Below are 14,620 nucleotides of genomic sequence, written 5' to 3'. Positions count from 1 at the left end.
GAGAATAAATGTTGCTAATAGTATCAAGACTTGTCCTTGGAGCAGCTCAGTAAAAGAACCCCGGTGCCTTTCGCCAAGCTAAACCATTAGAGGCTCTTAGCTGAATAGTGTAAAGGAAATATGATAAGCAGCTTGCAAGCTTTCTGAAAGGCATAAGCTGCTATAATTGTCATGTCAAGGTTCACATGAGTTTAGTTGAACTCCTTCAGTGCCCTGCTAAATTTATTTTGAATTGTCAATGAAATGAGTGACAGTCTCTGAAGGTCAACAGAAAAGTATCTGTAATGTCTGGCTGGCTCCTGGACAAGGTGGGTATTCTTACACACTGTACTGAAGCATTAGTAACATGGAAATCATCTGTAGATTGTTACTTCTCAGTCCCTGTTCAAGCAAATATGTGCCTTTTGTCAGGACTTGCCTTATCATCTCCTGTTATCTACCGCATGCTGCCTTTAAAATAACTGATAGGACATGCTGTGAGATAATGCCAATAAATGTAATGATGTCTGCCTATTAATATTTTAGCTGTCAGGAAAAAAGAGATCTTGAGTGTCTGAAAGCGAGCTCAGTCCCTCGTCACACTTTCAAATGAAACTTGAGCGAATGGGCTGTGTATAATGAGGTGAAGTGGAAAACAACACAGAGCGTGTTGGCCAGGAATGCTCTTTTTTGTTGCCACTGGAGTCCGTGTGATGGAGAAGGATTTGTGAACAGAAGTTGCTGGAAGATTTTTGAGGGTGCAATTTTCCACCAGAAAATGCTGGAACATTTAATGTGAATGTCTGATTGAACTAACTTCTTCCTCCAGGACAGATTTGAAACGTGCTCAGTTTTCAATGCTGTTTGGCCTGAAGACCCCTTGCCAGGCTTTGCATATTTGGAGATAACACTGCCATGCAAACTCCCTGGGACTGGGGATGGCGAGGTTGGCTCCCCTGGGCTGCCCACTTCACGGACAGCCAGCTGGCAAAAGAGTTGGGTATCTCAAGAGCACAGTTACTTCGGTGTTTTCAGCATCTCAGCTTCCCCCTTGACTGCAGGGAGCCTGGAAGCTCCAGGGGAGCTTGTGCTTCCCAGGTTTCTGCCATGGGCTTGGTATCTGGGATCTGCAGTGCAAGGCTCTAGGCTCTCTGCAAATGCAGCTGCCAGCTCAAAAGCCCAGAAATCAACTTAAGTGGGACTTAAGTTGCCACAAAGGCCCTGGGTGTCTTAAGAAGAGCTAACTGAAGCTTGCAGGTTTTCCAGGATCTCTGCTGCAGATTTGGAAACCTGGGATGGGCTTAAAGTTAACTCGAAAGCCAACCAGTCAGGATTTTATATTATTTTCTTTTAAATCATGTAATAGACATATTTAAAACAATGAAGAAAAATTCATTCTCATAGCCAGAAGTTGCAGATCTTTGAACTACAGACTTGAAAGACAGGAAGGGTTTGGTTTGGGCAAAAATATATTTGTTTTATGAGAGAATATATCCCTTATCTAGGTGAAATTTGCAATGCAATAGCAATTTTGTCAAGGTAAGGGAACTAGTTCTTTGTTGTAAGAACTGAAGAATAGGAATTGGACGAGTTTATCTGTAATTCTCTTGCTCTGTGATAACAATTTTTTTTTTTTTTTAATAAAAGAAATTCACATGTTGGGAAGGGAGAGCATCTGTTCTTTTGACTGGCTTTATCTGCCTCAGCAAATCAATCCACCTTTTTCCACACCTTGAATCTCCTGCCTGCGTCCGTTAATGTCAGTCAGCAGGGACCAACAATCCCATTCCTACTGGCCAGGAACCAAAATCTTCAAGTGGCCACGAGCGATAAAGCAGAAACTATCCCTTGGAGAACTGAGGATGGGAGAATGGCTCCAGGGAGAAGACGACAATGGGGCTGCAGGGGTCCTACCAGAGGAAGGTTTGCTCTGCCCATACAGCTCCTTAGGCAGCTTGGGGATTTGCTCTCAGCAGGTCCTGCTGGCCCCCCCCATGTTAGCCCAGCTCCATCACTGGTCCTGCAATACCACACATGGTTACAGAGCTGCACCTGGACCATGCTTGTGCCAGAGGAATGTACAACGTTATAGGACTATTTAGAGATTAAAATATGAAAAGAAAAAACATAATGAAATTGAAATTAGAAATAGAAAAATGGTCTACTGGGAGAAATAGGGGTGACTGCACAGTGTAGTATAGCTGTTGGAGTTGCGTTGAGTAGGCCTCTGATTTGAATGTAGAAGCATTTTTTCCAGATTTTACTTCATTTATAGATCCACCCAGAAAGTGTTCCCAAGAAGTTTACAAACGTCTCTTTAAACTAATAAACTGTTTTCATTCAATACATTTATTCATTTGTTAAGCAAATTCTAGGTACCTGGAAATGAGATCTCTGGAATACCCGGAGGTAGAGGCTAAAAGAAGGCATTCTCCACCAGGCTGGGAACAAGAGGACGTCTTCACCGAACTCAGCATTCCCCTGGGTACGTTCGGACGCCCAGGCTGCCCTCGGCCTGCGATGCCGCCCACTGCAATACCTAGAGCTTACAACAAGATGTCACTTTAAGGCTACTTGCTATATTTATTTTTCAGAACAGATGTGAGGAGAGCGAAGGAACAGGGTATATGACAGAGGGGTAACTGTTGAAAGAAATGGGCTTTTGATTATAGATCATTGCTAATTTCACTCCAGATGAATGGCAAAAGATAGCTGTTAATGTTGCTGATGAGATGAAATAAGTTCCCTTGGACTATATATGAAATACATAAGAAAAATACTTACTAATTTAAAAGTCTTTGTCATAAAAGTATTGATTATATTTTCAGTATAAGCAAAAGTATTGGTTTTACTGTGTAAACACTGATCATGAGTAAAACACCTGGAAGAAGTACATCCTAAAGAGCAATCTGTGTAACTTAAGCATGAATTTACTGCTAATAAGTACTATTGCTATTCTAGCCCTTGAGGTTACACAGTGAAGTTTCCAGTCAACATTATGCACGAGAAGGTACATTTTTAAATATGCATAATATCTAAGAGAGAAGTGGAAGGTGTATTTGCAATGCACAGGATTTTAAACTGCAGCTCAGTATTGCAAAATTAGGGAAATCAGAGAAGTGAATCCAGGATTCAGTCTTCATATCTGTGCCATTTAACTAAACAGCAACTTTTTTTTTGAAAACAAGTTTCTTGTAGAGGGGAAGGGTTTCAAGTGACATTTTAATGTAATTCAGAATTTCTCCATAGGTGTGGAATTTGTGGTGCCTAGAACTGGGTTTTACTGCAAGCTCTGTGGACTCTTCTACACAAATGAAGAGACAGCAAAGACAAGTCACTGCAGAAGTACTGTTCACTACAAAAATCTTCAGGTAAAAACACACTTGAAGCTACCTAACAACTAGCTCATGGGGTGGATTGTGCATAAGATAGATGATACGACAAAAAATTCATTTTTATTCTGTGGACAGAGTTCAGATGAAGTGAAATTTAGATAAGCAAAACTTTTCAGTAGTTCCAAATGTTAGCACACTAATTTCTCACTCCCAGATCCTTGAAATCAGCTTCTGCATCATAAATAAAATGGGGCTAGGTGGTAATTTGATCTTCTCATCTACATTTGGTCCTTGTCACTAGCACAGCATGCAACTCAGATCTTTAATTCTCTGTTCTTGAGGGTCCCAGACGTTTCTATCACTGGGACTGAGCCCAGCAGCAGCCTTTCTTATTTCTTAATTTCAGGACCATTAAACATGCCACTTGTTTAATAATGTTGCCAGACTTATTTTTGCATTAGCCTGAATTTCTGCATCGTGTTTCAGCACGCGGTACTTTGTGCCGCACAGGCTCTCCGAGGCATTTCCTGTGACCTGCTGAAATCCCCTCCCTGTGCTACAGAACAGCACAGCGGTTCAGCCACGCAGAACACCACTATCGAATAATTTCTATAAGGATATGCAGAAGCATGTAATTACTTGTATGGTTTCCATAAGAATATACCATAAGCACATCAGCACTTGATAACAGCACACAGAGACCACGAGTGCTTGCAGTTCAATCAAAAGACCCTACCTTTATTGCTTTTCAGATGCACAGTTGATAGCATCAGTCATGACAGCATGAGCATTCGCTGCCCTGTGCTGAGGACTTCTCAGAGGAGGTAGCCTTGCCTCTCATCTCCTTGAGTCCCTGCCTGTGTGCAGGGTGTGTACACTGCAGAAGACACTTTCGTTGGCATTCGCATACTCTTAGCAGAAGTCATGAAAGAGCAAAGCGAAGCTGCTCCTTCTTTCTCTGTTCTTTCCCTCCGCCCATAGTAAATGCTGGAGCTCTGCTTCTCTTCAAGGATCAGCTATCTTTCCCTAGCTGACTAGTAGGCATTGGCTTTTCTAGTGACACTCACAGTCAAATAATTTCTCTGGGAGAATTTTCTTCTTGACTTTCCTGAAGTTATGTAGCTGTAATCATACAAAGGCCTCTGGCTTTCAAAGACTGTGTCTGCAGAGCTGCGATGCTTGCTAATAATGGATTCTCCAAGTGTAAGCTTGAAAAACAGCTGCCCAGTTTGCATGCCTTTTTTTGCTTCATACAAAAAAATCCAGAGGGGTTCACCAGAGGTGGCACCACTCAGTGCAGGCTGTGTATCCCGTGCCAGTCTGTCCCAAAGAAACTCATCCTAAAGCAAAGATTGCAACTCCAGCCCCTGCCCCTGGCAACTGGTCCCATGGGAAGAAGAGGGATTTTTTTCATTTTCTAAGTTGTTTTGTTAAAGTCATAGAAAAAAAGATCCAAATAAAACTGAGTCAGTGGGAAAAAAACCCTCTTTTTCTCCCTGTTAAGACATTTCCCATGAGCACCTTGGTAGATATCTAACACTGATGAGATAAAAGAACAAAGACTACAAAAGCTGTTAAAATTAAATCTATCGAATATGGTAATGAAAACAGACTGTTCTGTCGAGCCGTACCTCTTATCTTACTAAATGGAGGAAGTAAATGTCTCATCCAACTTTTGCCCGCTGAAGTGGAAACTCAGCAAATTTTAAATAATTGTTCTGAATTACTAGAACCGTTTTAGTTGCAATAATGCTTATTTATGCACTCTGCAAAAAATGTCAGTCTTCTGTGATGATGCAATTTAATGAGTGTATCCACCAACATACGAACTATAGACTCTTAACGTTTACTGTGTGTGAAGCTATGGGACTGCTGCTGCAGACTTTCTGTTGTCTTGCCTACATGACAAATACCATTGTCCAATGACAACGACATCGTCCCAAATGCTCTCATGGCTATGAGTCTTTTATAGTTGATTTGCTATTTGTCGTCTTGCACGTGATCTCCTTGGAGCCACATCCAAAATGTATGTTCAGTGTTTGGATTTGAACGCAAACCTAAACAGTTTGTTTATGGGTTTTCTTCCAAAAGCCTTGCTTAGATGATGGTGATTTTGTCTTGAACTAAAATAGTCAACCTCAACTGAGTATGGTGCCTCTTGAAGAACAGCAATCACTGAAAAAAATTCAACTGTTTCTTTGTCAGCCTTGCAGACTTTTTGTAATTTTCCATTCTCTTCAGCTTAATAAATGATTTTCCCAGGTGGTATTTATATTTACAGATCCAGTGCATTTTCCATGTCCAAAAAATCCATCATTTGGCCACCCCTCCCACCACTACCACAAAAAGCTGTCAGATTCATCTGGTGTAAGCTACCTTGGCAACTCAGTGCAGCATTTTATCCTGTTTTCCACTGGCTTTATGCAGTATTCATCAAAACTTGTATTTAAATGAAAAAATATATTTCCTTGACTGTCATTTTGCTATAAATTAATCTGCATGTCTGGTCTGTGAACTTCAAAATTGGCGTTTGTGGTACTCACATGAGAGCTGACAACATCAGCTAAAGGTGGTGGATAAACCTCAGTCTTATGTTGGTGGGTAATCATTAAAGAACAAAAACGCATGGGTTATCTGATCCAATGACAAGCGTTAGTGATTTATTACAGTTCATGGTGTACGAATCACTTCTCCCAGCCTTTATGGATCCTATATCTCTGTATACTACTGCAACATTTACTCTGGCTTTCTGCCACATGGAATTTTGTACCCAGGGATCAAGACTGAGAGTTGTGTAATTTCCACAGCCAAATCTCTATATTCAGAGTAACAGGGGTGCAGTCATCATTTTGTCACAGGTATGCCTATTCATCACCGTTACTGAGTCCCTTTCAGATGTACCTCTTACATCCAAAACTTGTATTTACATGGGACAACCTGGCAATCCTAACACAGCTCTTCGTTTTTTTACATCCATTTCTCATTTCACCTCTTCCCCATGGATGCCAAAGAGTAAACTATACTCTGGGGGAATCCTGCAAATAGATAAAATTTTGCAGTGATGTGAGATGATCTTCTCAAAACGAATCAGAATGAATAATCAGCTAGAAAAGAGAGTTTTATGATCCTAATAATGTGCAGGTCAGTTATTCTTGCATGTGGGATATGCATAAGTCATTAATAAGAACATCTCTACATTATTATGTGGGAATTTCCCATGTGTCTCTCTAGACTAGCTGCTGCTGAAGAAGCCTCTTTCCAACCATTTCTAGGTCTGTTGACCTTGAATAAATACTTAGAGCACCATTTTCAGACCCACACCAGTTCATCTTCCATTTTGTGTGCAGCTCTGCCAACTCAGAGCACTGCCAGAAGGCTGAAAGCCTCATTGGCCATGTCTGTATTTTTAAATCACACTGAGTACTTAAAGCACTGAAAGGCTTTATCTTAGAGAAACACAATAAATGTAAATACTCTAGTCAGACTGCTAAATTGTGTTAATTATTATTGAGTTTGATTATTCCCTTAAAACAAATGTTGTTGTGCAAAAGGTGTATCTCTGAACTGGACATGCTGAAAATGTAATATACATGCTTTAAATTGTGACTCGGAAACTGTGTCTATTTTCTGACACAGCAGTCTTACACTAGCATAATTCAGTTGACTCAATGGAGTTATTACCTGCCCTATAGCATATGCGAGTAGAGAGTTTGCAAGGAGAAAAGATGAGGTCTAGTTACACAGACTGATGGGGAGTCGTGGTCCTCCTGGCTCTGTCATCAGTTCCCCTTGGGGCACAGAGTAAATCACTGAACTTCTGAGGCTTTCCATGTATTAAGGTAGTTTGCCTGACACAGCTATATTTCCTGGCTTGAATTTTCACCAAAATGAGGCTTCTATGTGTTTTCTTCCCATTTGAGATGCTAGGTGTGAGAGCTCTGAACAGGCATAAAGCATCCCATGTTGAATATTCTCAGTTCTGGTAACAACGCTTTGTTTTTGATGTGATTGCAGAAGTATCTATCCCAGCTGGCAGAAGAGAGTCTGAAAATGAAGGAAGAAGGCAGCCATCTGCCTCAAGATGACACTGGCATTGTTCCTCACTTTGCAAAGAAAAAACTATGATGCGGATGAACTGGAAGAGCTATAATGAGTGAATGCTGATACTTTATTTTTTTTATTTTTATGATACAACTGTCAATTTGCACTGTACAGAGGAGGGGAAATAAAGAGCATGTTCCATGCATCTATGCCCAGAGTGCCATTAAAAACCAAAATGCCTGAAACTGTTTCCCACGGTGAAGCAATGCTGGCATATCTGTAAGAAGTGGAGCAATTCTTTCTCACACTCTGCGTGCTGGGAGTGGTTTCCTAGATTAAATCAGAATTCTCAGGGATTCTTAAAGTTTTAATTCTGATGTGACACATCAGGTCAGGCGGAGTATTTAGAAGCACTCAGCATCCTCCAGTGGACGCTGGAAGGAAAGGAGATGTGACTATAAATAGGCTTTAATGTTGCTTAAAATATCTTCAGCCATTTCACTCATTGCCCAGTGAGAAGTAGGATTTGCATAGGACATCTAAAGCCATTGTGCTAAAATTAGTCAGTAGATGGCATAATACAAACCCCATCAGCATCCACCTCCATGTGTCTTAGAGCTTGGTGAAATGATCAAATGTTTGTGTTGTTAAGCCCTGACTGTGTTGTACGAATGCAGAGGGAGCCGCAGTCTGTCCCAGGGACCTTACAGCCTGAACCCAGCGCAGTGAGAGCAATTCGAACGCATGGGCTGACAGCTAACCTGCTCTGGTTTTCAGCATTTTCCATGGTGTGATCAGGATGTTCTCCAGGTACCGTTGTGTTTGAAACTCTTCTTTTTGATAATTCTAAAGGGTGCCAACTTTGAGTCTTACAGACTTGAAACTCTCATGAGAGGCGTTTTAAAGTGCCACATGTTCGGACCATGTCTCTTTTAGACATTCAAGATCCTTGCTTTTGGGGTCTTTTTGTTTTCTTTCAAGCTTGCTTTTCCTCAGCTTGGCAACATTGAATTTTCCTGGTTTTCATGGAAAGATGCCAGACTTTTAATATTGTTTTTGTATTTTATTTCCCTGAATTTTTTAAGGCAAATGCAACAACTGATGGCTCACAGAGTGCTGCACTGAGAACACAGGATGCAACAGCAGCTCTGGCATTATTATGAGCTATTGTTTCTGCACAGTTGTTGCTTAGTAGTTTTCAGAGTCCCTTTGAAATGCACTGTACAAGTTTCTGGTTCATTTCAATAGGGCTTTGTGTAGCAAAGTGAATGCGTACGCAAACCATTGCCAGAATTGATCCCGGAGTTATGCTTTTATAAAACGCTCCACGCAATCTAGACAGATGGGGATTTGCAGATGTATTTCCATTCTTTGCCTGACTCTAATATTCATCATGGTATGTTCTGTAAAAATTGCTGGTGCTGGATGTCCTGTTTGATGTTGTGGAGAGGAAATAGTTTCCCAGAAGGTTCTAGCCATCCCTAAGAACGATGTGGATGTCGCAAAATATTGCAGAGTGGCTAAATTGCCAAAACTGCTTCCACCAAAGTATTCGTTCCATTATTTCTTGTGCCAGCAGCGATGCTTGTTCTCTGAAGTACCCTGTGGCCAGGCAGTGTGTCTCAGAGGTGCCTGGTGTTGCCTGAAGCCCTGTTCCATTTCATGGCCTGTGCTTTCCACTCATTTTTACCAGAGGTGGGTTCAGATTTCATATTTGGAATTCCTGCTTCTCGCAAGCTGAGGGATTCTTTGCATCCCAGATTCAGATGTGACCTATCCAAAAGACAAGGGGAAATGAAAAACATTACAGCCTAAATCCTCCTTTTCCAGATTTGAAGTATGTTAAGACTTGGGTCCATGTGTCATTTAATCAGCTTTTTTTTTGTTTTTCCCTATGGAAAAAAATAATAATATTGCAACCCAGGTATTTTTCCAACAAGGGTTGGGTTTTTCTTTGACTCTTTGTTTTTCACATTGCAGTGAAATTTGAGGACAGGGCTGTTAGGGCGAGAGCTTGTATTGCAAGCTGTAAGATTACGAAAATGGCAGTAAAGATTGTGCAATTGTCTTCTAAAGCACAGCTCTCAAGCTGGTCATGTATCATCTGACTATGAAGCTCCCTTCATGCCCTTCAGCATATTCTGAGCATAAGGGAAGGAAATCACTACAAATGCAAGCATCAAATCTTTGAAGCTAACCCTGCTATCAAATTGGGGCTCTCACCAGCCTAATGGGAGCTTGTTAGACCATGTGGTTAGGCTTAATTGGATGTGAGACATAGCTGACTGTATATCAAAGTCATATGCCTCCAGCAACTTTATCCCCAGGTAACCTCAAATGAGAAAAGTATCACTGTTATTATTCTTTATTTGTATTGCAGTAGAAGCTACGGGTCCACTGCCTTTATTATAGGCACAGCACAAATCCACAACAAAGACTTTCCCAGGCCAAAAAGCTTTAAATCAGACTTTCCAAAAACAGACAACAGGTGGATACAGGCAGGCAGGGAAAGCAGTAGGTAACCATGAGATTTTGACTGGCAGCACCAGAATAATTAAAATGAGTGTTTACCCAGGGGCTTATTTTTGGATTTACGGGAGATGATTCAAACTACTTTCCCCATCCTCTGGTTCTGAACCAGGATCACTCCCATTCTTCACAGCTTGCATATTTAAACTCCTTTGTTTACCTGGCCAGCTGCATTAGACACACAAAATCCCTTCCTCAGAGAGTGGGCCTTGGTATCCTTCAGTCCCCCACTGCTTAAGTTTCAGTCTCCATCCGGGGCTCCAAAAGCTGAAGTCCTGATCAAGGCTCACTGGGAACTGTCCTGGCTCCAGATAACCTTGTTTGGGTCATGGATACAGGCCCTTGCTTGCTGCTGAGGAAGGAGGAGGCTCCAGACGGCATCTCTGCCCTGCGTAGTTTCCTCTTCTGGAGGGAGCTGACTCAGGCGAGTGATGCAGGTGCAGTGCCCAGCCCCGCAGGCATGATCAGACCCAGACATTTGTAGAGGTGGTTTGGACGCCCCGTGGCTTTGGGCTCTGTCCTGACACAACAGCAATCTGCAAAATCCTGGGTACAGCCAAACGGGCAATTCCCCTTCTGAGAAGGTCGTTTCTCCCCCTAAAACTCAACACTTGAAAGCAGTTAAAAGCAATCCCAAGTCTCAACTAGCTCCTAATGATCCCTATGATCAGTTTTCAGCCTGATGCACTTTGAGAACTCGGAGGTAATCTCCTTCCCTCTCCAACAGGCCATCATGCAATGCTGACAGGCACTCAACTCCTCAACTTCTCTCTACTACCTATTCTGCTGAGGAAGAAGGCCACTGTAGGCAGCCGCTTACCTTTCTCAGCTGGTGTAAAAATGTGTTGTTTCTTTTGGTTTATTATATTTAAAATCTTGACTTTTTTTTTAGTTGGCATAATTCATCATCACTATAATCCACGCTGTTTATTAATACATATATATATATATATATAGCACAAAGCAGGCTCAGGTCTAGCCAAACAAATATTGATATTTAAAAAGGAGCTTCCTTTATATATACAAACCATTTCAACACATCTCAACCAAAGATTGCACTTTTTGAATAGGGACTGTGTTTTTCATCTTTGTGAAACCTGTATTGATCTCAAATAGTCTTTAATGTCAATCTGCAACTTACTTTCTTTGGAGTGAAAAATAAAAGAATTAAACATTTGCCCCGTAAGATTAGACAAAGTCTCATATTGGCTTTAACACTAAATTAGTGTTAGGCTGGTTATATTCAGGGTTTTTCTATTCTCTAAGGATTAAGGCTGTGATTTGTTGAATTATACTTGAACTGGACCAGATGTACTATTTATTGAGCTTATATAATCTTGTTAATTTAAGTTTTGGCTTGTAAACAGTTGGAATTTGTTAGTACTTGTTTAATTATGTAGGAACTGTCACCAATATTAACTGATCTGTGTAACTGATTGCAAAGTGTTTCAATTTGTGTTTCTTAAAAAGAAAGATTTTAATAAAGAGAATTATAAAGTATATACATTGGTGGGCAATTGTCCCAACAACAACATGCTTCTAGCTTCCCAGGGGATCTATTAATAACCAAAATGACTAAAAGATAGTTTGGGGGGTAAGAAGGAAGCAGGAGGCCAAAGTGTTTGCTTTTAAATATAATTTCTAGAAGTTGTGATTCTTACCAGGTAGCTCCTGCCATACAGATCGCAAGTGATTGCTGTCATCTGGTGCTGAAGCTGAAGTGAACACATCTCAGCGGTTCACTCTCTAATTGTTATTAATTGTTATTACCCACTCCCGCCCCTCTAGATATGTCCTCACTTCCCTTTTTCTCTTTATTTCTGAATGAACCGGGCAAGCTGTCTGTCCCCACCGGCTTTTCTCTGTCTCCATCCAGGTTGTCTTCTCAGCCTTCTGAAAGCACCATATAAAATCGGCCCCAGCCAAGCACCTTCTCCACCTCATCTCAACCTAAGTCCCCCCATTTGCCCGTTTACCCTGTTTCCCTTGGGCTCTCCCTCTGCCTTTGCTGATTTTTCTTCTTTTCAGCAGACTGTCCTCCCCGGCGCCCTCCCAGCTCCACAGGGACCTTTCCTACTCCCTGTCCTTCTCCCTGGCTCACCTCCGTCGCCAGCTACCGGAGCTCCTGGGAGAAAATACCCAGCCTCAATCAGGGTGATGTAAAGATGTGCTTATATTAAATATTTAAAGAATGCAATGAGGACAAAAGCCGAGGGGAAACTTCACCACCAGCTTTGATGAATTCACTCAGCAGAAAACACTAGAAGGAAAACTGAGACAAGGCAATGTCCAGTCCATGTGCAAGGCAGGGCATGGGGCACCATCAGAGCATGAGCTATGGCTCCCACCGCCTGCCGAGGGAGGGAGGTGGGTCTGTCTGCCCCACTGAAGGGACAGGGAAATGGGTCATGGGCAAAAAGACTGGCACTCGGGTTTTCTGACTCCCCAATTCATTAAATCAGTGCTTTAGCATCTTTTAAGTAACTGTTTTGCAGCTGAGGCACACATGTAATGTATTTTAAGCACAAATGGTTTCAGTTCTTCTGTCCTGGATGTACTGAAACCTTCGTACGTGTGATTTTGATACCATCTCATCGCAGCTATGAATCTGTCTCGCTCTAGAAATCAGGCAAATCAATTTTGTAAGTGTTAACTTGGCATCATATATCCGTAACAAAAAAAAACCCAAACTGTGGTCTTCAAAACATAATGAGTTTCCAGTGCAGATTTTGTCACACTTAATTTTCTTGGTGGAAAGGGGAACTCAGGTGTGAAACACTTCACAGGTGAACACCGGCCCGCGCCCGAATACCAGCTTGGCCTTTTGACACAAAGCTGTGACCAGTCTCACCTGGAGAGCCAGGCTGCAACCCAGCCGTCCTGCCTGACCGCCAGAGCTGTCCGAAAACACGAGCCCTCCTTGGGAAGCTGACTGGGAGGGAGGGCAGGGGTGCGCGGGGGGCTGGGGACGGTGCTGCCTGCTCTGGATCAGGCCGCTGTGGGGCTCGGCCGGTGGGCACGCTGCCCTGACGCAAGCGGGGCCGAGCTGGTCGGCAGCTGGCTGCAGCACACACCAGTGTCACGCGAAGCGGCTTCCCTCCGCCTGCTTTTCCACGCTGATGCAGCCTGGGACGCCGCCGTGTTTGTGCAGGTGGCAGCGAGGGCAGCCCAAGAGAACAGGTTTGCCTTTGCTTACTTTTCTAAACCTGACTCCACCAATCTGCAATTATCTATGTCAATATGTGGAGCACTCCGCATGTGCTTGGCTTGCCTGATGCAATGCCGCAAGGTGAAGCCATGGGAGTACGCGGTACTTATTCCTGGAGGAAAAGTTCCCCCCGGAGTGGAGAAGAGGGGGACTGGACAAGGACCAGGGATTCTCCCTACAACATCTTAGTGGAACTGCGTAATGCAGCAGTGAAACTAAAAAAAATCCTTTTCCCTTGCACAAAAGAAATATCCATAAGGATCAGCCTTCTCATTGCAGGGCCTGAGCTGGCCTTACTGACCCAGTGGCCAGGAATCCCCTCCACCTCCCCTGCCACGTCACACCTCCCCTTTGCTCGCCTTCAGCGGAGCTACGGTGCATTACAGCGCTGGCAATCTGGCCCCAATCTTTATGAAACCTGCTGTCTTGTACTAACCTAATATATTCACAGCATCATGCGAACACGACTCCCCAGATGCTGAAGTGAAAGAAGCGGGTAGTTTCCATCTCTTCCTTCCTAGCTGTCCCCTTTTACTGCCAACACGAGGCTCAGAGGGCCCTGCTGGGTGTCCCAGGGGCTTGGGAGAGGGCAGGGAAGTATTGGGGCCGCCAGGATCCATCCTCCACGCTGGGAAGATGCACACAGTTGCATCAGCCTACTGCAGGGTGAGATTCCTAATCAGATACCCAAGGTGATGAAAGCCAGTGAGCTCCCTCCTTTCAGGCTTATTCTGGTTAAATGGCCATCTGTCAGGACCAGCTACCTGAAGCAGCTTCATTTAAACTGAAATAGGAGCATACGTCAATTTTTAATTAACTGGGTCAGATCTGAATGAGTGGGCATGTCCAAAAGCTTTTTGTGAACCAGAAAGCTGCGTAGGGCAGGCTGAATCCAGCCTATTAAACGTTTAAATAATTGCCAGGCAGAGTCTTGGCCAATATTCCTCAAGGTAAGACAGTATGTATCAGCAGCACAGCCCTGGCTCGGGAGGCAGCGTTCCCAGCCTGATTTCTTCCCGGTGCCTTAGAAACAAAGGTTCCTGTTTGTAAGCCATCCTCCCCTTAATCCTGAGCCTTGTTTGAGGACATGCATATTAGTTCCACCTTCCTTAAACACAGCCTTGGTGTCTTTAGAGGACCCAGGAAGCCTGTTTTGTTTGTGGGTTTCTTCTCCGGCTGGGCTGTGTTTGCATTGCAGCTAGTTGATCTTTGGCAGATAGATAGCAATGTGTTCTTGGCAGCAAACTTTCACCTTGAGCTCAGGGGGCGTAGCCACGCTCTGTTTTGCACACCTGTGGTGGGGAACTAGGAAAAATTTCCCTGTTTGTATCACTGCTGAGATGTTAGAACCAGTTTCACAGCCGTGCTATTCGTGCTTTGCAGAGGTCCCTAGACGGGCACGTTGGAGGGCAGCGTGCGTGTGTGCATGTGTGTGCACGAGCAAGGCTTGCGCTGCCTTGCATGGACTTCAGCATTAAGCAACTGACAATCAGACGTACTTCGCCAACATTACAATCACAAGTAATAT

General features: G+C 43.1%; 1 protein-coding gene across 1 annotated transcript in view; it reads left to right on the top strand.

Moving 5' to 3' along the window:
• Positions 1-7,503, top strand: part of RBM20 (RNA binding motif protein 20) — a gene marked incomplete at its 5' end in the record, with an annotated part of 103,508 nt that extends 96,005 nt beyond the window's left edge. Inside the window, 3 exons of the mRNA XM_082308382.1 lie at positions 2,345-2,464; positions 3,229-3,350; positions 7,329-7,503. Of these exons, the coding sequence (XP_082164508.1) occupies positions 2,345-2,464; positions 3,229-3,350; positions 7,329-7,439 (353 nt within the window). The 3' untranslated portion in view covers positions 7,440-7,503. The remainder of the gene's footprint in view (positions 1-2,344; positions 2,465-3,228; positions 3,351-7,328) is intronic.
• Positions 7,504-14,620: the final 7,117 nt, after the last annotated feature.

Source organism: Platalea leucorodia, assembly GCF_965183815.1.
Source record: "Platalea leucorodia genome assembly, chromosome: 4".
Taxonomy (NCBI): Eukaryota; Metazoa; Chordata; class Aves; order Pelecaniformes; family Threskiornithidae; genus Platalea; species Platalea leucorodia.
Note: the sequence above shows the minus strand (reverse complement) of the source record. Positions and strands in the feature narration are given on the sequence as shown.